This window comes from Lacerta agilis, chromosome 6 (assembly GCF_009819535.1).
Source record: "Lacerta agilis isolate rLacAgi1 chromosome 6, rLacAgi1.pri, whole genome shotgun sequence".
In the NCBI taxonomy this organism is placed as follows: Eukaryota; Metazoa; Chordata; class Lepidosauria; order Squamata; family Lacertidae; genus Lacerta; species Lacerta agilis.
Genome location: NC_046317.1, coordinates 51,616,354 through 51,640,007, shown reverse-complemented (window position 1 = coordinate 51,640,007; position 23,654 = coordinate 51,616,354). Strand labels below are relative to the sequence as shown.

The 23,654-nt window shown below is 43.0% G+C and overlaps 2 protein-coding genes across 12 annotated transcripts in view; one reads left to right on the top strand and one right to left on the bottom strand.

The window, feature by feature from the left end:
• Positions 1 to 10,503, bottom strand: part of ANKS1A (ankyrin repeat and sterile alpha motif domain containing 1A) — a 130,394-nt gene extending 119,891 nt beyond the window's left edge. For 7 of the 11 annotated variants that reach the window (XM_033152643.1, XM_033152649.1, XM_033152648.1 and 4 more), the window contains exon 1: positions 10,250 to 10,502. In XM_033152643.1, coding sequence (XP_033008534.1) covers positions 10,250 to 10,434 — 185 coding nt within the window. In that variant the 5' untranslated portion in view covers positions 10,435 to 10,502. Of the gene's footprint in view, positions 1 to 10,249 lie in introns of all 11 variants that reach the window. The other 4 variants (XM_033152641.1, XM_033152642.1, XM_033152646.1 and 1 more) reach the window with 2 other exon arrangements.
• A 5,974-nt stretch (positions 10,504 to 16,477) lies between these two features.
• On the top strand, positions 16,478 to 21,361 carry TAF11 (TATA-box binding protein associated factor 11). Its single transcript, XM_033152640.1, has 5 exons — positions 16,478 to 16,729; positions 18,799 to 18,929; positions 19,587 to 19,674; positions 20,135 to 20,231; positions 21,072 to 21,361. Exons 1-5 carry the CDS (start codon positions 16,493 to 16,495, stop codon positions 21,200 to 21,202), a joined length of 684 nt encoding a protein of 227 aa, XP_033008531.1. The 5' UTR covers positions 16,478 to 16,492; the 3' UTR covers positions 21,203 to 21,361.
• Positions 21,362 to 23,654: the final 2,293 nt, after the last annotated feature.

The following is a 23,654-nucleotide window of genomic DNA, read 5'->3' as shown; positions in this document are numbered from 1 at the left end:
CGCCCTTTAAAGAAGCCCTCAACTTGTGCGGAGAAAAGGATCGCAAAGACCCCGTTTGCGATCTTATCTCCGAGGGGGGGAACTGTTGCAGAATTTTCCCCCTCACAAGTCGCACAAGCACCTACACAAGCCCTCGCGATAAAGGGTTTCCCCAAAAGTCCCGATCTGCACCCCGAAATTAGCCCCGAGAAGCGCTGCTGTCAAAATCGCTTCTCCTACACGCCATTTTCTTCAATGAACATACAACCCACCAATCAGGAGCATGCATTCAGCTCAGCCTGCAAAATGGAACGTTCAGACCAGCTACTATGATTCAATCATCACCTTCACGCTTGACTGAACACTAAGTGGGTTTTGACAGGCTCCCTGCTGGGAGAACAATGGAATCGAAACCAAAATGTAACCAGTTGGGGAAACTATTAATTATAACTTGCAACAATGTATCAAATGGACAATTTAGACGCTGGGTGGCCCAATTTTGACAGCTCGAAATATTTATTATTGTAAAAATCCACAACTCCTGAACGCAGTGTCCGATTTGCCTGGTTCGGGTGTCTATTTGCTCCTTGTAAAATAACCTTTCTAACCCCTCGGTCCCCGCCATCCTCCGATCATCAGAAGTATATTATTTCGATACTGCATAATTTTTGGACTCTCCACTCAGTGGCTTTCATAATCCCCTAGGCAGCGAGTCACGTCCGCAGGAGGAGATACACCCCTCCCGATAATCCAGTCAAGCACCCATCCATCAGCTACCATGGCAGCAGACATCCTCCTAGGAGCTTTCTATTGTCCTGACGCAGAAGAAACCTTCAATGTGTATTACACCCACCCTAGATCCATTCACCGGTTCCTGCCATCCTTCCTGATATGCAAACTTGTTTTTTCCCCTATGTAAATTTTACTGTAACCTCCTCTCAACCCCTCCCGTCTTGTGAATATTAAAATTACGTTTCTAGGGGCGTACCTTGGTGATGGGGTAGGTAATATAAGGAAAGTGCCCCCCCTGCTCGGGGCCTTCCATTTTGCTTCTCTTGGGTGGGTGGAGGACCGGTCGCGACCGTATTTTCTTTCAATAAAGGCCAAGCCTACTGGCTGCTGTTTTGCTCCATCTCCTAGCCTGTGCCTCGTTGTTTTGTCCAAGTGGACCCTATATTGGACCTTTTCCTTTGTCATCAGTAACCACATAATGCTGACTGACTGAAGAAATGGAATGCATGGTATTGCACTGGGGGACATGGCTGACTACACAGAACAGTGATGCTGGTCCCACGTTGCTATTAATCCCAGTTCATATGTGGGCTGTAGGAGGAGGGCTGTGTTTTCTTCATGCCCTTCTCATTGGTTTTAGCAATGCTCTGGCTATTGTACTCAGCAGCTGAAGTGGGATCTGATCAATTCTGCTATGGTAGTGTGGCCAGCCCACTAGTTCTGAGACCCATCCAACAGATTCTCATATAACTAAAGGAATGGAACCTCTGTAGAGATCTGAAATGGGCTGCAGCTTCCTATCATAGGACATGTGAAAGGTTGGTTTGGGAAAACTTAATGAATAAAGTCCCAAAGGCTCTGAAGCTCCTCTTCTCCAAAGTATAGCACTGCAAATTTATGTAGCACAGCAGCACTTACAAAATGCTTTGAAAGCTTGTGATCTTACAAAACATGTCCTTAATTGCAATGGGATTAAAATCATGCTGGAGCACAATTTAAAGAGGGGGCTGCAAACGTAGATAGAAATTTGGTGAGCAGTTGTTTTTGAGTGCTTGCATCATTGGCATTCCAAAAATAGAGCAAACAGGTCTCAAGAACTTAGCATTCCTATATAAAGGTTTGACACTCACCTCCCCCCCCCCAAAAAAAAACTATATTCATGTTCCTACTCTAACAAATTAATGCCTCTAGGCCTTGGTGTAGGGAGAACATGTCACTTCTGCTTTCTCACTGAAATGTACCGGTATGTTTATGTGCTCACAGTTGCAAAATTATAATACTGTAAGTAGGAAATGATTATGCATTATCTTAAAATAGCTCCAGTTCAATTCAGCAAAAATGTTACCATATTGGTCAGCATCTCTTCTAAAGCATATTTGTGAGGGTGAACTACATGCTGACAAAATTACATGAAAGAGACTGAGAATTGCATTATTATTTTTAAGTCCCAGGATTTTTATTTTTATTTTAAACTTAAAGGTAAAGGTAAAGGAACCCCTGACCATTAGGTCCAGTCATGTCCGACTCTAGGGTTGCGGTGCTCATCTTGCGTTACTGGCCGAGGGAGCCAGCGTACAGCTTCTGGGTCATGTGGCCAGCATGACTAAGCTGCTTCTGGTGAGCCAGAGCAGCGCACAGAAACACCGTTTAACTTCCCGCCGGAGCGGTACCTATTTATCTACTTGCACTTCGATGTGCTTTCGAACTACTAGGTGGGCAGGAGCTGGGACCGAGAAACGAGAGTTCACCCCGTCGCAGGGATTCTAACCGCCGACCTTCTGATCAGCAAGCCCTAGGCTCTGTGGTTTAACCCACAGCGCCACCCGCTCCCCCCCCCCTTTTAACTTACTCCACATACAAAATTAGCACATTAGGGGCAGGGCTGGGAAAGCCTAGGACGCTAGTCTTCTGAAATGTTTCAGGAAATTTTTACACAAGGTAGAACAGTACCAATAGGAAATAGCATTTTTATTCAGTGGATTTTAGGAAAGCCTTTTGCAATCTGGTTACACACATAGTGCAGCTGATCTTGTTTACTTAAGACTGATATGCATCTAAGACAGAACTTGGGAGTGCCCAAGCACACTGGTCTCCAGTAAGAAGACGTATGGTGTGAGAGAAGGAGCATGTCAGACAAGCAGGACATGACACATAATATTGCTGTGTGCTGGTCCCTCTAGCTAGCCAGAGGGCTTGTGGTTGTTCCATCAGTGCTCAGGTCTGCAGATGCTGCCATTAAATAAAATCTCTCTCATCCATTATTTGATTGTGGATGAGAAGGATGACATGGCTAATATTGTTATAGTTTAAAAAATTATATGACCTCTCATAGACATCTGAAGGCAGCCCTGTTTTGGGAAGTGTTTAATGTTTGTTTCATCCCTTTATATTTTGTTGGAAGCTGCCCAGAGTAGCTTGGATAACCCAGTCAGATGGGTGAGGTATAAGAAATATTTGTTGTTGTTGTTGTTGTTGTTATTTGCTGCTGCTGCTGCTGCTGCTGCTGCTACTACTACTACTACTACTACTACTACCACCAGGACCTGGGTGCATGAGCAGGGTGGAATTTGTCTTATGCAGCTTTGCCCAGCTGGGTACTTGATTCAGCACTGGCCAGACCTTTTTCTCCAGCTTCCTGTCTGCTTGAGTGGGAATCGAGAGTCTTTGTGCCTTATGTTGGGCAATTAGGAAAGAACTGGGGGAAGCTGCTGGTTTACAGTCCACCTCACTGCCCAGCAGTCTTTCTGCCTGAACTGACAGTGATATCAGACATGGTGTTGAAGATCTGCAAATAGGCAACTTTCAATGTCATAGAGCTATAAAGTTCAAGGTGTCCACCAAGCTAGTATAGGCTCTTTGTATGCAGGGGCAGAGGAAGGGGGTGTGGTGGGTGCGGTCCACCCTGGGTGCCACCACTGAGGGGGGTGAAAAAATGTCGGGCGGCACTCACTGTGGGGCTGCAGCATGCCCAAGCTACGCGTCTCTCCTGGGAAAGACACGGTGGCTTGGGCATGCGCAGCCTCGTCGCTGCCCAAACTGTCCGCCCGCTGCTTCCCCAGCTGTAGGGTGGCTGAGTGGGAGGAGGCGGGCAGACTCCAGAGGCCCTGCAGTGCGCCCCACCCCTATGGGCAGCTCACCCCGCCATTGCCCCGCATGCGCTGCCCCAGGCGCCCGAGCGGCTTCCTCCACCGCTGTTTGTATGATCTTAAGCAGCTCTTTGGATGCTAGCAAATGTATCAAGAATCATAGAATTGTAGAGTTGGAAGAGACCCTGAAGGTCATCTAGTCTAGGCCTGATATCTGGTTTTCAACATCGTAATGTATCACCAGCTAAACAACGTGATATATCATGATGCCTGAAAATAAGGAGAGAGGAGGACTTCAAACCAGTTTGAACTGGCTTGGTAGCCAGCCAGCCCTCTAGAGCCAGCCACACAGACTATCAGGGACACCGCTTCATGGTGAGACCACATTTCACCACGCACACAAACAAGGAGCCCCGGGGCACTGCCAGCCTCCCCAGGCACTGGCCTCCTTGGAGCTGAGGGCATTTGCAGCATAATAAAGAGGAGCCGCTACCGCTCCCACAGCTGTTTCCTGCATGCTCCTACTGCAGGGACTCACGGGATGCAGCCATGCCTCCGCTTTCCAGTGCCCAGTGCGAGGAGGAAGGAAGGCAGCCCACTTGCTCAGTCAGAGAAGTGAAGGCTTCGGCAGTGGAGTATCTTAGGGGGCAGTAGAGCTGCAAAGGGAAGGAGGGAGTGGGCCTTGGGTGGCTCTCTTGGCAGGGCTCTCTGAAGAAAGCTAAGCTAAATGCTGGCGATGCATGGTGCTGGCATTCACAATATATTGCCTGGGCCAAAATTCTGAAATTGTTACCATGATCTAGATTTCAAACTGGTTTTGGGTGGTCTATTAATAGATTGCCCATGCCTAATCTAGTCCAACCCCCTGGAAAAAAAAACTCAACACAGACCAATCAAAATAGTATGGAAGTAGGCATTCCTTCAGGATTCTGAATCTCAAGCCATGTAAGGCTTATAAAGGTAAGCAGATGCACTTTGAATTGTGTTTGGAAACAAAATATAAGCTGCACAGTTTTTCAAATACTGGAGAGTGGTGTTCCCAGCAATCAGTTATATATTTGACTAATTCCACTTCCAGACAGTATTCAAAAGTAGTCCCACATACAACACATTAGTCCATTTTGGAGGCACACCTGGACTTCTAGTGACAAAGCTGGATATGGGAATATCCCCCAAAGCTGTAAGAAATCTTGGGGCAGACACAGGGCAGTACCATGCCATCCAGAATAGGTTAAATCATCAAGCCACAAGCATCCACCTTAATGGGGCTGAATTTCAGTTAATTGGCCCTTATCCAGCCCATTATCCTGTCTGGGCACCAGTTCAGAACTTCCACCGCTTCACCCAACTTGGATGAAAAAGAAATACAGCTGCGTGTCATCAGCATACTGATGCCAAGAATGTGCTCCCATGATTCTCATATTTCAGATTCTCTCTTAAAACACCTCCTCTGAAATATTACCAAAATATTGGATACAGGTACCACTTCTTCAGCGGGGTGAGAGACCAAGTCTTGACCAGTGACTATTTTTTTCTAGCATCAAATGTGTTGGCTGGTAACAGGGCTCTGACAATCTGTGAGATATCACAGGGGCAAAACTGGGCTTTATTTCACCTGAGTCAAAGACCCAGTTTGGCACACACCTTGAAAGCATACTACATCATTTCTAGCAATATAGATTTTCTAGACAATTTGTGAGTAACTAAGAAAGCTGTTGTGATTACACAAATCCATACAAATAAGGAAGCTGAAATGTTTTTATTGGACAGAATGCTGATCTTTTGAATCTCATTTGCATTCTTTAGTCACTATACTTCTTTAACACATACTGCACTCTGCCAAGTTTCAGTTTAACCTACATGAGTCCCTTTTGTGCCCCCTTGTTTATACTTTAAAATATCCAGTTTTGAACTGCATATGTAGGAAGCCTGCAATAATGTTATGAAGGTATTTAAGGCATCTCACTGCTCCCAAGTAACTGAAACTCCCATCCCTCGGTTTTCAATTACCTATTATTAAACCACTCTGTCTCCCCTCCAATCAAATTCACTTCATATCTCATTTCATTGCAGTTCCTTATTTCATCAGTAACGTTCTATATCAGAGTAACATGCTTCAAACACACTTCCACTGCAGTTCATATACTTCCTAAAGAAATAAGGGTAGGGTAAGGGGAACAGAATCTTGAGATGTCCATGAACTATTAAATATGAAATGAGTTAAACCAATTACTACCATATTGGGGCTCTGTAATGGGACCAACATTGATACCACATGCTACAGGGCATAAGAACGAAGCAGAATTGCACAGCAGTCATGCATGCATTTACCTCTAAAGCCATGAGGTCTGAAGTGCTCATTCTATCTCATAGTGGAACAAGATTTGTATTTCTTCTGCATAACTAGAAAATGGTGACATCTTTATAAACATGAAAAGTTGAACAAGAAACTCACCAAATTTCTCTTTTAAAAAACTCTTTAAAACTTTTAAAAACACTGGTCACGCTGACAACTTGAAAACTCTTCCTTTCCTCCAGCAATAGGTGCTGTTGGCTTTCAGTAATCAGTACCAGTTTTGGATACCGCTTAATATTTTCCCTATAGCAATTTTGTGTTTAACAATGTGTATGTTTATAATAGTCCTACTGTTTGTGTAGTCACACGGAACCAAACTATTTTGTTTAGAATTATCCAAGCCTACATTAGGAAGTTCAGCAAGTTAATTCACTATCTATAGTGTCCATGCCAGACTCTCAAACACAATACAAACTTACAATGATTCCATCTGAAGATACATTTTCAGCCAATAACTTCAAACAATTCTGACCTTTCAGATATTCAAACCATGCTTCCAAACAGGATGTGCCCACATGCCAAGTCACAGGCTCTAACCAATTCCAGGAAACATGCATTTAACTTCAAATGCATACAAGTTATCCTAATGAGTCCAATTGTTTACTCACATTAAATGTTTCTAGGACTGGAGCTTGAACCATAAGATGATCTGAAACCTGCCTAGGGATATTGGAAACCTAGGAAAGTCATAGGTGGAAAAGCATCTATTAAGGTCTTCAGACAGTTGTCATTTCAGGAATCAAATCATTTTATATATACCGGTAAGTCTTTAGAAATCCACTTCAATAAAGATCAATCACGCACAATAATGTGATTTGTGTATTTGTGTAAATGACAACACACACAAATTATATTTCACCTGGTATATAAAGGAACTATCCCTGAAGTACAGCAAAAACAATATCTGTAGGAAAGTGTTAAATTTGAATAAGGGATTAAATTAGTATTATTAATCCTGCTGTTATTATTTTTACAAATGACACTGTTTGTAATTCAGCTACCAGGCTTGATCTACCAAGTGCTATAAAAAGATAAAGAGAAGCTGTAAGACATTATAATCTAGATCTGAAAATGAATTAAGTTGAATACACAAACTGTAATACGACTGTAGTGCAACACAAACTAAAGTAGATATGCTTATATTTTAGGCAAAACACAGAAAATGTCTGAGTTTTGTTTTTGTTTTTTTTGTTTTTGTAAATTCTATATGATGACAGTTAGACAATACTTTTATTAAATACAAAGTAATGTATAATTTTGAGTTGGGGAGAGATCTTCAAGGTGGAGTAAGTAAGGAGAAGGAAAAAAATGTTGCTAGACATGATAGAAACCCCTATCCTCACTTTGTAACAATCTTAAGAGAACAGAGTCATTCTGCATTCTTAATTATATTAGATTGTATCTGTAAAAAGACCTCAGGTTGCAACAAGACATGCTGAGACCAAGAATGGTCTCTCCTTTTCAATACACGTGACTCCTAATTTTTATAAAGTAAGGAGCCAAAGTAAAGAAAAACACATTAGCGAAGCTGGAGATTAATTTTAGACAAAAAGCGAACTGAGAGTATTTCCCAGCAGCTGGTAGACTTAAGCATGTGAAATGCCTCTTCCATTCTGTTTTGACACTGATATAAACTTCAGTTTCATCATGTTCAACATTTTCCCTTTTCTATACACTCCCATTTTTTGTTTAACAACCAGCCTGAAGACCTCTGATCAACTCAGAAGCTTGCATGATTTGTCATTCCAGTTGGTCCTAATAAAGGTACAGTGGAACCTCAGTTTTTAAATGTAATCAATTCTGGAAGACCGTTTGAAATCCAAAACATTCAAAAACAGAAGCAATTACTTCCAGGTTTTCAGTGTTCAGGTTCCAAATTGTTCAGCTTCCGAGACGTTCGAAAACTGAGGTTCCACTGTAATCATGTTACTCTCTCTTTATGTAACTTTTCTAGTAAACCTGCATGCTCCAAACAGATTCAGGCAAATGCCAGCTTCTATACTTTCAAGGAGAGAATGGCCACTACCTTAATCTGCAAAAAGTCTCTATCATTGTAGCAAACTTCAAACTGGGGCTTCCAATGACAACCAGCAACATCTTCCCCCAACCTCTATTTTGTCTCTTGAAATCTTATACATTATATTAGTTATGTGATTTTAAAACTGGTCCTAATAATGAATGGTGCCGCTGTGGTCTAAACCACTGAGCCTCTTGGGCTTGCCAGTCAGAAGGTTGGTGGTTCGAATCCCCGTGACGGGGTGAGCTCCCATTGCTCAGTCCCAGCTCCTGCCAACCTAGCAGTTCGAAAGCACACCCAAAAGTGCATGTAGATAAATAGGTACCACTTCAGTGGGAAGGTAAATGGCATTTCCGTGAGCTGCTCTGGTTTCGCCAGAAGCGGCTTAGTCATGCTGGCCACATGACCTGGAAAAACTGTCTGCGGACAAACACCAGCTCCTTCGGCCTGTAAAGCGAGATGAGCAACGCAACCCCAGAGTCATCTGCGACTGGACTTAACTGTAAGGGGTCCTTTACCTTTACCTTTAGGCAAACTAAGGCCCGGGGGCTAGATGTGGCCCATTCGCCTTCTAAATCCGGTCCACGGATGGTCCAGGAATCAGCGTGTTTTTACATGAGTAGAATGTGTCCCTTTATTTAAAATGCATCTCTGGGTTATTTGTGGGGCATAGGAATTCATTCATCCCCCCCAAAAAAAAAATATAGTCCAGCCCCCCACAAGGTCTGAGGGACAGTGGACCGGCCCCCTGCTGAAAAGGTTTGCTGACCCCTGTAATAAAGGTACTGTTTTACTATCCCAGTATGAAATTTATTCAGTGCTTTACCTCATTTTTCACAAAGTCATCTCACTGACCACCAGGCAGGTAAACTAACTATTCTTTGGACCTGAGAGAGTCAGGAAGATAAACTGAGAATAGCTGAATTGTTATCTACAAAGGCCAAGCAATGACCTTCTTAGATATATGAAGCTAACACACTCCTGTCCCAATCACAATGAGGGAGATATTACAAGTCACATCACCAGCTTTTTGAGGAAGGAGCACACACAAAAGAAAACCTGAGAAATTAAAAAAGCAGCCATACTGCTGTGAGAAGTTAGGGAAGAGGAGGGATGCATCCCAGGAACACCACAAAGGTTTGGAAACTGCAGAACTAGAAAAAGTACACAATTATAGTGCAGTACCCATCAGCCCTAAGAGCTACAGTTAACCTGTACACAACATCTACTCGATTTTACATTGTTTATATCTGTCCTCCTTTGCATGCAGACTCCCATTTCCCTAATTTTCTTTCTGTCCTATACTCCCTCCTCTAAAAGAAACATTCAACTGCACACACACAGAGAGGGAAATGGAAAAGGTGGCCGTGCCAGTGGTGGAACCCATCTTAGGTCCAGGCACTCACCAGCTGAAGACCATGACTCCAAGCCTTCGAATGTAAGGCATGCCTGAACCGGGCAAAAAAAAAGCAAATTCTCACTAAAAATACAGAAAAGGGATGCACGATTTGGCTGAAAAGTTAGAGATTAATGAACAGAGGCTGAGTTTTTTGGATCACACCCTCACCCAGGACCTGTCTGTCTAAAGCACAAATCACCCTCACGCAACAGTCTCCGGTGTTGACTCCAGTGCTTCTCAAAACAAAAGTTTACAATAGACGCTTCCCCAGCCAAAAAAAGCCTCTCTACCTCTTTCTAGAGGAACCACAGCTGAAAAGCCACTTTCTCCAGGGAACCCGGAAGCCGCAGAAACACGCCCCTGCCACCTTTGCACCTCGCCGCCTAGAGCCCCTCTTTCCTCCGCGCACCCGCCAGAGCTAGCAGGGCTTCGGACCTCTCTGCGCCCGAGGTAACCCCGAAGGCGCCGCCGCGCTCAAAAAACACATGGGCGGCCGCCGCCGCTGCGCCTCCGAAAGGCGGGGATTCCGCCCGCGGACAACCGCACCTCAAGGCGCTCGCGAGGCACCGAGGAGACACACCCCCAGCCGCCCCATGGCAAGGCAGCCTGGCACGGGCTCCCACGGCCAGCCTCGCCCGCCCCCCCATCAACTCCGCCCCCCCCCCGGTCGAAGCACCTACCTGAGGAGGCTGGAGAGCGGGTGCCCTCCGCCGCTGCCGCTGCCACCTCCGCCGCCGCCCCCCGAGGACCCGGAGCCGCCGCCGGAGCCGAAGCCCGAGCTGAGGCGCTTGCCCGAAAGCAGCTTCTCCACGGCGGGCAGGTTCCCGGTGCGGGCGGCCTCCAGCAGCTCCTGCTCTTTCCCCATGGCCCGGCCCCGGCCCGGGAAGCCAAACCCCCCGCCTCTATACTACTAGCCGTCTTCGGCTGCCGCCGCCGCTGCCTCAGCCCAGCCGGCGCGTCCTTCCGGGGCGGAGCCAAGGAGGCCACGCCCCCTCGCCGAGCGGCGTCTGCCCCCAGCACTACCGAAGACAAGGGAGGAGGGAAGGGGAAAGAGAGGGAGCCTCGGTTATACATAGACACACACACACTACACACACGCTGGCAATTCCCTTTCATTCAGTGGCTGCTTCCTGAAAGGATGAGGTAAGGCAAGGTAAAAGTGGGCGGCTACTACCCTTCCCCACTACGATCACACGGAACATCCCCGTCACTTTCGGCCATCTGCAAGAAATATCTAAGGGTCCGCTCCAAGTCCACAGCAGGTTTCTCCGGATGAAAAGGACAAAGGGGCTAAGAATCTCCCATGTGAAGGTCGCTCGACAGCTATCTCACAAGTTACTAGTTGTTGCTGTTGTTGTTGGGTTTCCTCCCCCCCCCCCCAGGATGGCGTTTGTGGGGAAACCTCCGTGTAGATTGTAACATATGGCGATCGTACACGTAGATATTTCGCTGCGTGTGGGCATGCAAGGCAGCTGCAGTTGGGCATAGCGCCCACCTATGGAGGCAAAACATCTATACCTGTTAATAACCAAGTGCAGGTAGGTAGCCGTGTTGGTCTGCCATAGTCAAAACAAAAAATAAAATAAAATAAATCCTTCCAGTAGCAGAGACCAACTAAGTTTGTTCTTGGTATGAGCTTCCGTGTGCATGCACACGAAAGCTCATACCAAGAACAAACTTAAATGACCAAGTGGTTACCCTGCAAATTGCACCTTCTGCGTAGGAAATTGGTAACGTTTGAATCAGCCTTGCTAGCCAGTCTGCTTGTTACCCCAGGGGTAGTCAATGTTGTGCCTTCCAGATGTTGGGAGACGACAGCTCCCGTCTGCCCCAGCTACTAGGTCTAATGGTCTGGGACTATGAGAATTGTAATCCAGAATCAGGGAGGCACAATGTTGGTTACCTCTGTTACCCTCTCAGGCTCTGTTTTGCTTTTAATCCTGGAATTTTAGAGTAAGGGGTGGAGAATTCAAAGCCTAAGAACAGTAGTAGGCTGTGTGAAGTATAAAAAGCAGTAGCTGAAATAAACATGTTGGCAGATGCTTCAGTACCTTTACAATGCCTTGTTGGCCAATGCAGAGTTTGTTTGTTTTATTTCAAAGTAGGGTTTTTCTGCTCAATGTTTAGGCTACTTTCTGACTTATCTAGTTAGAGGATCATAGGACTGAGACTGAAAAGACTTTTAGTGTGGTTTCAGAGAAACTACACTCACACACTTTCCCCTGCTCTGCAGCTAGAACTAAAATAGCCCTCTCAGCCTGGACAAGGGAGCAAACGAGAATTGGAGTAGACCAGACACAAAACCAGCAGCACAGAGGCAGCAGGGAGTTTTCAGACAGCCCTTGTCACGCCTGTTTGAATTGAGCAGGATTTAACACACACACATACCTTGCTCATGAGCTGATTGAAAGGAGATAAAATCCTGCTGCATTGGCTGTGTGCCCATGCAAATAATTTATTCCCACCGCTCTGATCATCAAGTGATGTCAACATGATGGGCCTGTAGGCCAGAGGTTCCCAGCTCTACTTCAGAGTGCAGCTGCCACTTGAAGTGGCCAGCACTGGACCAAAGCAGAAAAGCAGCTCCCTAGGCTTTTGCCCATCTATTCCAGGCCTTTCATATATTCCATTAGATTTTGCTATTTCCCAAGGTTCCCTAGAGCCTCCCAAGGTGCCCTTGGGACTTGCATACTTTATTGTGAGCCTGTGTGGCTAGAGTGTCGGACTAGGACTAGTAGACCTAAGCTGAAAACTTTACTCTTATCATGAAGCTCTCTAGATAACCTTGGCAACTCATTATGGGTTATCTTCTTTGGCAATCACTTGGAGCCAAGTAAGATTGTCTTCCATGAACATGGTCTTAACAGTGTGTCTGTAAGTGACTGTAGAGGCCAATTCTGGATCCACACATCCTTCCACAGTGGGGACACAGGTTTCCAGGTGGGAGTTGATCATGGTGAGTGTTTGCCATACATGCCTTCCTCTTAGCAAGTTTCTCCCTTTTGTCCTGAGTTTGAACATCTTCAAAGTCCATGTTCTCAAAGCTGCCAACATGAATCTGACCAAACTGCGGGAGGCAGTGAAAGACAGGAGTGCCTGGCATGCTCTGGTCCATGGGGTCACGAAGAGTCAGACATGACTAAATGACTAAACAACAACAACAAATAAATAAATAACCCAGCTGCCTGATAGTTTTATGTGGGGAAGTAGGCACATGCTCATTCCCCATAACACACACTGAAAATAATGTATGAAATAAACCTCGTATTGATATTACTTCAGTTATTTTGAGAATTATGTCACACACATACATACAGTATGTCTATGTGTGATATAGTGTGTGTGTGTGTGTGTGTGTGTGTGTGTACACAAATAATGACCTTGAAAACTTTGGGGTTGCTTTCAAATTATCTCTGAAACTGAGGACAGATAATGGTTTTAATAAAGTTTAAGTTAGAGCCATTGTTGTTCACAGAATGCACACTGTTTTCCTTTGTTCTATGATTTCTGGTCAAACAGGTTTTGATGTACAACCAAACCTTGCAAAACCTGATTGACCAAAAGCAATAGCGGGACAGGAGGGTGTGTGTGTGTGTGTACATACTGCAAGAAATTACAGCATTACAGCAGTATTCCACTTTCTAAAATGTACGGTCTCCCTTCATAAGTCCTTGCTGTTTGTCCCTCCTTCCTTAAAAAAAACTTTCCCCACTGTGGTGAAACTCTGGTGATTTTGTTTGATACTTGATTTTGCATTAAAAAGAAAAGTGTGCTACTGTTGCTTTATTGTCTACATAGCTCCAAGTGGAGGGCCTGATTCACCTAGGGTAGCAATGGTTTGATGCCTACACACCTTGGTATGATAACAATAGTCACAATGCAAGAATTGGTGGTTCTTGTGACCTGTCAGGATGCTAGTCAGCTTGTATATGAATGCCTCCATCTTTATTAGTTTGTCTCCTACCAACTCCAGCACAATAATTATATTAAATGTGTTTATATACCTTTTTCATCCCCAAGTACTGCTTTTCCTTCATCTGACATTGAATGTGTACTCATAAACTTGCTTTATGCAGAACACACCTTTAATGGTCTTAGCTAGACTATTAGACCAAGACTGTAGATAGGCAGACAATGACAAACATCCTTCACTCTGTCTAAAGCATCTCTATATAAGCAAATGTTAAGAATCATGCAGGCAAGGATCTCAAAAGCATTTAAAAAACCAACAGCTTATGTTCTGTACATGAGCTTTCTGATTTCTTTGTACTGTATTCTCTAGTACAGCCATGATACATTACCCCCTGAAAATATCTTGACACAAAATGTGTTCCCTTCTTTATTTTATTGGTTTAACTTTAATGCATTTTTTGTGTTTTTGTGATGTCATCCAAAGTGATTTACAATTTTAAATACTAAATGAATGTACAAATATAGAAGAAAATCTTCCTCAGTTTGATAAAGTGTCTCATCAGGTGTTGTCATTAATCATCCTGCCTCTTCCAACTCCTCCATTACTTATTGTAGAGGGCATGGTCTCACACACCTGATTTGTTTTCTCATCTTTAACTAAAAGCTTTTACTTGTTTATGCACCCCATTACCACTGCCCCACCATGTATCTAAATACCAAGTCAATTATAATACTTCAGTTTACCTACTGGTAGCTATGTACAAGCCTAAAAATGGGGCTGGACTCAACTAACTGGTCCTGCCAGCAGAAGCCAACAGAAGCCCGCAAAAGCACTGTTGACAACAGGGCTTTATTCCCCCCCCCCTCCGCCCCTGTGCTTTTGGGGGTCATGATTTTTAATTTTTAATTTTTTTATAGAATAAAACCCAGAACAGCATGTAGGAGGAGGAGAGGAGAGATAATTCTGGTAGGCACTACTGACTTTAATGCTATGTTGAATTCCCCCATAGAAAATTATGTGTTATTTCAATATAAACGTATGTTGATGTTAGTTTGTACAGTTACTAGATCTTGATGTTTACTTGGTTGCTGTTTCATTAACTCAGAATGTTTACACCATAAGAGTACTTTTTATTTAAGAAGCCATCTTTGATTTAGTTTGTCCCCCTATTTAAATCTATAGCCAGTTTCCCTAAACACATTCAGTTAACACTCACCCAACTAAGACTTGCAGTTCTCACTCAGGTCTACTTGAGTCTCTCAGGCTTCTATCAGGACTTCGGCCACCATTTTCACCTAGATCCAGGACTTTCCTCCGTCAGGCACTTGCATTCAGCAACATCACTGACTCTTGGCTTCAGAGCTTTCTCAAAGGCTGTCTCTGGGATGCTCCCTTTCTCCCATATACCCCCTCAGCTCCATTTAGTGTTCTTGTCTTCTCTCAGACTCCTTAAGCCTTTAAGTCTAGATGCCCTCCACCTGGCTCCAGCTTCCAGCTCTATTGCTGCTTCTTACACTGACCTGTGACCCATCCATCCGCCAACTTTAACTCTGGCTTGAGGCTGCCCTTTTATTTCTAACTGCAGCCAATCACTTCATATTTGGGTGGCATTCTCCCCTCTCACCAGACCCCAACTCTAGTCCAATGGGATGAGACAAAATGTCCACTGACCTGACCCATCAAATCACAGCAGTTTTCAAACCCCCAGTGTCAGCATTTAAAGACAGTACCTCATTCCCAGAGCTACCTTTTAGACCAGGCTTCCTCAACCTCGGCCCTTCAGATGTTTTTGGCCTACAACTCCCATGATCCCTAGCTAGCAGGACCAGTGGTCAGGGATTATGGGAATTGTAGTCTCAGAACATCTGGAGGGCTGAGGTTGAGGAAGCCTGTTTTAGACAATGTATGGTAATGTGACAGTTAAAACAGTCAGTCACCCACTAACCTCCTGTTCATACCTTGTATATAAGGTCACAGCCATGCAATACATTTAAAGTACATGGCATCCTCCAAAGAATTATGGGAACTGTACTTTCTTATGGGTGCTGGAAACTATAGCACTTTGTGGGGGGTAAACTACAGTTCTCAGGATTCTTTTGTGGGAAGCCATGTGCTTTAAACGTATGGTTTATATGCAGTTAACTCTTTACATACCTTACCTCCAAAACTGAATTAAAAAATGACTTCTCCACAGGAGCTGAAAGTATGAACTCTGACCTGGGCTTCCTTCCTTTTTGGAATGATGTAGGTACAGTGGTTGGCTACCAAAGAGCAGTTGAATGCCCTCCTCAGAGAGGCTTGCCTGGTGCCTACATTGTGGTCTTTTTGGTGGCAGGCCAAGAAATATATATTCTCATGTGTTGTTTTTTTATATATATAGTTCAACAATCCCAAACTTTGAAAATTCAGTAGTTATAAAGGTGTGGTGATTTGTCATGGAACAACCCCACTGAAGAAGATAACAGTGGTTACCCAGACCTCATTGCTGGTTGCGAAGGGGCCCCCATGACAGTTCAGGCTTCAGGGCCCCCAAAATGTAGGTCCATCACTGGCCATGGGAACAAATAAGTCTGGTCCAAAATCATGTGCATCCTTGAATTGCAACCACCTTTACGGTCTTGGGTTCTGTGTTTTGGTCATGACTAGCTGCCGAAGTGTGCATGCACACGAAAGCTCATACCAAGAACAAACTTAGTTGGTCTCTAAGGTGCTACTGGAAGGATTTTTTTATTTTTTATTTTTTTATTTTGTTTTGCCTCAAAGAAGACATTTTAAAGATCCACCATCCACTTTAATATTCAAGTTCAGTTTAAAAATAAGCCAGCAACCCAAAAGTCCCCTTGCCCAGTCGCTGCTACCTTTCCTGTGTGATGCTCTGTAGCATTTCCACTGTTCAAACGGGAAAATTGTTGTTTTCATTGAAGCCGACTGAGACGGTCGCCTTTCTGGCATTTTTCACCGTGCAGCTCATCTATTTTCCCCTTCCTATGCTTGGGCGTGATGTGCTGCTATGGAAACAGAGACCGGCGGTGGAGGACGCCTCTCCGATGACGTCACCAGAGCGCGACAGATCCTCCTCCTGGGAACAATGGCTGAAGCTGCAGAATCTCGTACGGAGGATGCTGTTCTTCCGCCCGCTGTATCTTCTCCATCTTCCGCGGAGGAGTCCTCTATCCTCGCCGCGGAATTAGCCGAGGGGCAAGAGAAGGACCCTGTGGAGGTGAAGGAGGAGGCGCAGGTTGGAGAGGTGTGTAGAAGGAGGAAGCGACGCCCATATTAACCCTTTTTTTCTTCGACTTGCTCTTCAGCTATTCTTTTCTTGTTGGGGGGCGGGGCGGCGGTCGATGGGCTGCTACTAAATTCCTACTTGAAAGGTGGTTGGATTTCTCCTCCCCGGTTCCCTGTGTTCCAACTGCCCATATTTATCAGAGACAGCATCTCTTTAATGGTAATTCTTGCCAGAATGTTGTGGCACCTTAAAGACTTAACAAATTAGTTATGGCATAAGCTTTACAGGACAAAAGTATCCACTTCATCATATACATGAGAAGCTATCCTCAGTTGCAGGTAGGCATATAAGCAAAGAGGGGATTTGGACGAGCGGGATTAGAGGGAAATGGACTACAAAAAGTACATCCGCTCACAATTCATTTAGAGCGGGGAGGGGGAACGCATAGCCCACCCTAGGACTAAAGCTCCTCTCATCCCTGAACACTGCCATTCTGCCTCTGCTTATGGGAGTTGGAGTCCAACCACATGTAGAGGCCTACAGGTTCGCCATGGCTGAATTAGACCTTAAATGTCTGGGAAATGGACTGGCTGACCCTGTCACTCCTGCCATAAAGTGTCACGTTGCTTATTTTGCATTCAGGCTCTATTTTCATCATCACTGGCTGTAATCTTGTGTTTCATTTACAGTACTTCTTTTTTTCCCTCCTTACCATCTCACCTCCCCATGTGTTGCATTAATGCAATACAGTAAAGGATAATGCTCAATGCATCTGATGAATTTATATATTGTTTAAAGCATTTATTCTTTAGCCAAAAATGCTCCTACAGTGGCTTACAAAGGAAAGGGGAAGGGCCATAGCTCATTGGTAGAGCATATGTTCCTATGACAGTGCCCACTCTCCAGCATAATATCTAAAAGACAGAGGAAGAAAAAGGGATGGAGAGGAAGGAAGGAAAACAAGCTCAGGCCATAGCTCTTAATTGAGCTATAGGATCTATAACTTCATCTGTTTATGCACATTCTGTCTTGTACCCCTTCCCCTGATCAGATCCAAGAATGGAGCAAATAACAGTGCCCAGGCCAGGATGTCAGGGCTGCTCCTGCCACATAGTTCTTTCTGCACTTGGAATCTATGAAAACTTGTGTCATAATAAATCTGTTAATCTTTTAAGGTGTCACAAGACTCCGTTGTTTTTACTGCAATGCTGAATAGTAAACATAACCTCCCTAGAAACTGGTAAATCTTGTCCATCTTGCCTTCTGGTCATGTCTTTTTTTACATACACTACTGCGATCGCAAAACCCTTTCATCTAGTGGGTTTCTCGTTTCGGAAGGCATTCGTCTTGCGAGGTACCACTGTATTTATAAGTGTGCATACACACACTGCCCAAGTTATCTTCAAATTCAATCTTGTTTGGGCTACACTTGAAGTTCATGAACACAAGATACCAATGCATTGTTTGCCTTCCATTTTCTCATCATCACAACTGCCTTTCCAGATTGATGGTGGTGTTCAGGTTGGTTATTCTGTAAGGATTAAACTTTAAGGGCAGTACTTTAAGTAGCTCCAGTAGTGCAATGACTTTTGGCTGTGCAATGGAACTTCACATCCATCTCCTCTGCCTGTGGCTCCCTCAACCCTCCAGAACAGATTTTTTTGGGGGGGGCATGGAATTGCATGGGGATAGGAAAAGAAAGGGAAGTTCCATTTTGCACAAACAGAAATCCTTGCGCTAACAGATCCACTTTGTTGGATAACACCTTGTTACATTTTATTGCCAGTCTATTAAGATCCCATGCTTCCAAAGCTAGTGCAAGAAAGGCTGTTACATAATACATGCTTCTTGCATGACCACCCTTGGAATAAGAATTGCTTTTTATACGTATGTTAATATTTTATCAGTGAAATGCGGAAGGGTATGTCTACTCCCCCCACCTCCTGTATGTTGTAATATCAGAGAGTGGAGCTAATAATAAAAATAATGAAAATCTTTTGCACCTGATCATTTTAATTAGAAACTATAACTATAACCAATCCGAACATACCGGCACTATAACCAAGCTTAACCATTTTTTATACTAGATTAAAACCGAGTTGGGAGAAACAGAGGAGTCTACTTCACAGCCTTGTGCAGCCAAGAAAATAAAAATAGAGATAAAGGAGAAAAAAGAGAAAAAACATAAAGTAGATGAAGATGAGATTCAAAAAATGCAGTAAGTAGTCTTACATCTACATGACATAAAGCTTGTTATTAATGCCTGGGAATAAGTCCCATTAAAAACTTGTACAGTGGTACCTCGGGTTACAGACACTTCAGGTTACATACTCCCAGAAATAGTACCTCGGGTTAAGGACTTTGCTTCAGGATGAGAACAGAAATCGGGTGGCAGCAGCATGCCCTATTAGCTAAAGTGGTGCTTCAGGTTAAGAACCGACCTCCGGAATGAATTAAGTACGTAACCAGAGGTATCACTGTAATTTGTATGTGATTGTTAGTGCTTGGATTTTGATGATGTTTTTATCATATTTTTGTTATAATTTATTTCTTTAGAATGGCTTTGGAAGGAGCCCTGCTCTTGAAAAGTGACATAAAAACTGCATGAATTAAAAAAATGGACTCAGTGGGACAGAGCTTTGAGTAGGCATGTATAGGACTGAACAATTAATACTGTAATATAGGAAGGAGTAATTATCGTGTGGCACTGCACAATGCTCTTCCCTTCCAGATTCCTTATGATCTATCAAACGAAGTACTATACCATTGTCTTTCCCCAACTTCACAAGCTGTGCAGTTTTATAGCTATAAAGATGTGTTTAGGGTAAAAGTGTTGTTTTAAAATCTGGGGTATAATTGGTCTCTTTCTTTCTAGAATTCTTGTTTCCTCTTTCTCTGAAGAACAACTAAATCGTTACGAGATGTATCGCCGATCAGCTTTTCCTAAGGCTGCTATTAAACGGGTACGGTTCTGTTCCAATTCAGTTTAAAGTAAAGCAGCTTGCTGAGTTATATCTTATGATGTACAAATGGAACCTGCAACAAAATTTTGCAGTATGGAGTGCTTAATTTCAGGATTACTGTCAATCAGCCATGCCCGCTTCCTGCATGTTATATAAAATTCCCCTCTTCTTTACTTTTTGTTCCCACCCACCCCACACCAGTCAGATCATATTCTGCGCCCACTGAGCTAGCTTTGTACTCATTGGATTGTTTGGGCAGGCCCTCTTCCCCTCCCCATTTAGTACACATGATGACTTAGCAGGATACAACCCAACACATGCAATATTTCCATTACACAGATTATGAATTTAAAACCTCAGTCTGACATAAACTATGCTGAAACCCTGTGGCAGCACAGTTGTCATTGCCAGTAATGTTTGTTTAAAATCTTTAAAATCAAATTATCATTCCCCTCCTCAGCTGATCCAGTCAATTACTGGAACCTCTGTCTCTCAGAATGTAGTTATCGCCATGTCAGGAATTTCCAAAGTCTTTGTTGGAGAGGTAGTAGAAGAAGGTGAGTAACAGAAGAATATTTCAAACTTGTATCAAGTTAAACAGGTTTTCTGTAATCCTTTATTCTTAAATATTATTGCAGTACTTCCATTTCTATGAATTTGCAATAGCTCAGTAGTTTTAAGAGAAATATGGCTATTAACCCAATGTAACAGTATGAATAATTTACCTAAGCACTCGCTTTCTAAACACAAAAATAGGATGTTACCCATCCTATCCTATGTATGTGCTCAATTTTCTACCCAATTGTAGGGAATACTTATTCAATTTTATCTAAATTCTCCTCAAATGGAAGAATTCTTAGGCCACTTGTGTTTATCTTTTAAGTTTTGGTAGCATAGTAATGGTATGCAGTACTCAATTCCCCCCCCCCAACAAGTTAAACTGTTTTGACATTTTGATTCTCAAATGCAAGTTATAGTATTTATATAACTACAGAAACTGAGTATATACTAAAGTAGAGTCAACTGCTTTGTGCAGAATTCAGGATAAGGAGATTGCTGTGTCAGTGCAAGCATTTCTGCTCACATAATGGAACAATCTCTCCTCTCTTCTGCCCATGTGCTCCTCTGGGGGATCTCCTGAACCTCCAGAATGCATGAAGGCAGGAAACACCTGTTGTGCTAGTGGGAGTCCTTGCACTGACTGAATATGGCCTTTTGTTAGTCCATCGGCTAAATACTGGTATCCCTGGTTGTTAGAATGTAAAGAAATATACACACGTATCAACTACTTTTAAAGCTAAAACGTTTGTAGAAATAAGGTAGATTTTGTAACCAAATGGGGGTATGTAAGATGTATTGAACCAACAAACTGATATGAAATACTTGTTTGTTTTCAGCACTAGATGTATGTGAAAAGTGGGGAGAATCACCCCCTCTGCAGCCCAAACACATGCGTGAAGCAGTCAGACGATTGAAGTCACGAGGGCAGATCCCAAATTCAAAATACAAAAAAATTATTTTTCACTGAAGAGGAGATTGGCGAAGAGTCTTCAGTGGGATGAAGATCATTCACCTTTGAATAAGTGAAAATAACTTTTGCAGATGGTGGCTTCAGATTGCTTAAAGCCATCTAAATGTATATGATCTTACTGGGGGAAACATTTATTAAACCAATTATGAAATTCTAGGTCATTTTGATAGAATGCATGCTATATTTGGACTGAGTACAGAAATTTAAGTATGCAGTCAATAAACTGTATAAAACATTGCCATCGTAAGTTTATACTTATGAAACATAATCAAATACTTTTTGGAGAGAACAAAGGCAACTAAATAAGAAAACTCTTTCTGCTAAGAATGAAACCTAATGGCAGTCATCTTCTAATAAAGGAACTACATTTAAATATTTTTTTCCATGACACTGTTTGATTCTGCATCTAGTTCTCTAATATTAAACTTACAAGTTATGTGAAATATAAGACCTGGTCATTGCAAAACTCCTAGAGTGTGCAACAATCAAATCGAGCCGACAGGTGCAGCTCCAAAAACCGATAAAGAGTTACCTAAAGTAATGGATGCAGTTGTGTAATGACTTTACCTGTGATGTTTTCTAATAAAGGTGGAACAAATGTGCTTCACTGGAAAATATGTTCATAATATGTACCATTTATCAATTCATATTGCCAAGCACGGTTCACTTTTCGTAGCTGCAGCAACAGCAATAAAAGGATAAGCTGCTGAATATCAGATCGATAGCCCGACTATAATACTGGAAAGTTAAACTTGAGAAATAAATCAACAGAAACAGAGTTAATCAATTTAATTTATAACTCAGAAGTGGTTCACAGAACCAATACAATCATAGGAGGAAAAAGTATATTGCAGCAAAATCCAATACTGTTGAATGCTTTAGTTTAGATTCAAGTCAGACTTGTATCCAGTACTCTACCTGTGCTTGTAGCATTCCTGGTCATAGTTACAGCAGGAGCCACAAGAAACTAGGAGAGCCTTGCAACAAGTAAGAATCCCTTGGTATATAAGTTACAGTATTACAAAGTAGCAAGTCGTGCTCTTCACTTCTTTTTACATTTAAATATAGCACTGAAAAAAGGGAGTGTCTTTAAGAACAGAACAGTAATGCAGTTTAGTAGTCCAGCGTCTCAGTATCAGCTTCAGTGGATTTCCTCCCTATTCCAGTAGTAGATGTAGAGGAATAAATTAATCCTCAATTGGGGGGAAGCATCTGGACCATGCGCACCACAGTAAGCTGATAAGCAAGGCTCTTCCTACCATCAGTAATTAAAACCAAACAAGCCACACCATAAACTTAACATACCAGTATATCTTCTCTATGCTTTGCCTTATTTTAAGCTCCCCCCCCCCATGTACTGGAAACTGCTAGAAAACTATTTTCAGCAGGACAAAAATACATAAACTGCATTGTGCAGTTAAATTCTGTGTACCATTCTTATACATCCATCTTTTCATGTTTTAACATGCTGCATTTTGCACCAAAAGATAGATTTTGATTTTTTAGCATTCAAGTTAAGAAAAAGCAGTGGGTGGCCTATATAAAATCTAGCCATGGCCAAGACTATTTTGCTTCTTTCTTAGCAATAGAAGATATGCATATGCAGAATTGTTTACTGAAAGTTCAGGTTTGTTGGACAGCATGATCAGCAACTGCATGTAGGAAAAAATACTCTATGTGTAGTACACTTAACAACTAGTTGTTTACTTGTTGAATTCACAGAAAGTGCATGACTATACTTAAGATGTATTAATTTGGTGTGTTGTTTTGGTACTATACGACAAATAGTATGAACTGCACTGTCAACCCCATAAAGATAAATTTTACAGACTTCAAAAACAGTTCTGTTCATTAGGCAAGAGTGGTTTTATACATATGAGCCAACAGTAATACATACTACTCTTTTAATAGAGTTTTTCTGCCACTGCATTAAAAAAGGGCTGCCCCACTTGGGCATTTTCCAATATGGAGAGGGTGATTCATGCTTACTCCAGTGTGTGGCTTGGGTTTGAGGGGAGTGTTTTAAATAGGATGCCCTAGGAAGAAGGCATCAGCAATAGTTCACTGCACAGAAAATGAACAAGCAGAAGCTACAGCACATGCTGCCCGATATGCAGAAATCACCACTGATGAATTAATGAAAGTGACAGCACTACAGCACAGCTGGCAAAGCTTTCTGGAGTACAGCAGCCCATTGCTAGCCTCGAGGGCTAGCAAATTATCTTAGGCAGCTGAAGACAGAGTCTCTTCCCCCCCCCTTTCAGAACAAAAATTGTTTTAAGCTTCTCTCTGGTTCACATAGTGAAGGTCACACAGTGACTGCTCCAAGGCAATCAGATCAAGGCAGACAAGCAGATGTCAGACACAAAAAAGATGCATTCTGCAGCTATAGCTAGGGACTGGCATTGCCTCCAGCTACAAACTGTTTAATAAGTACTAGATAAGATTG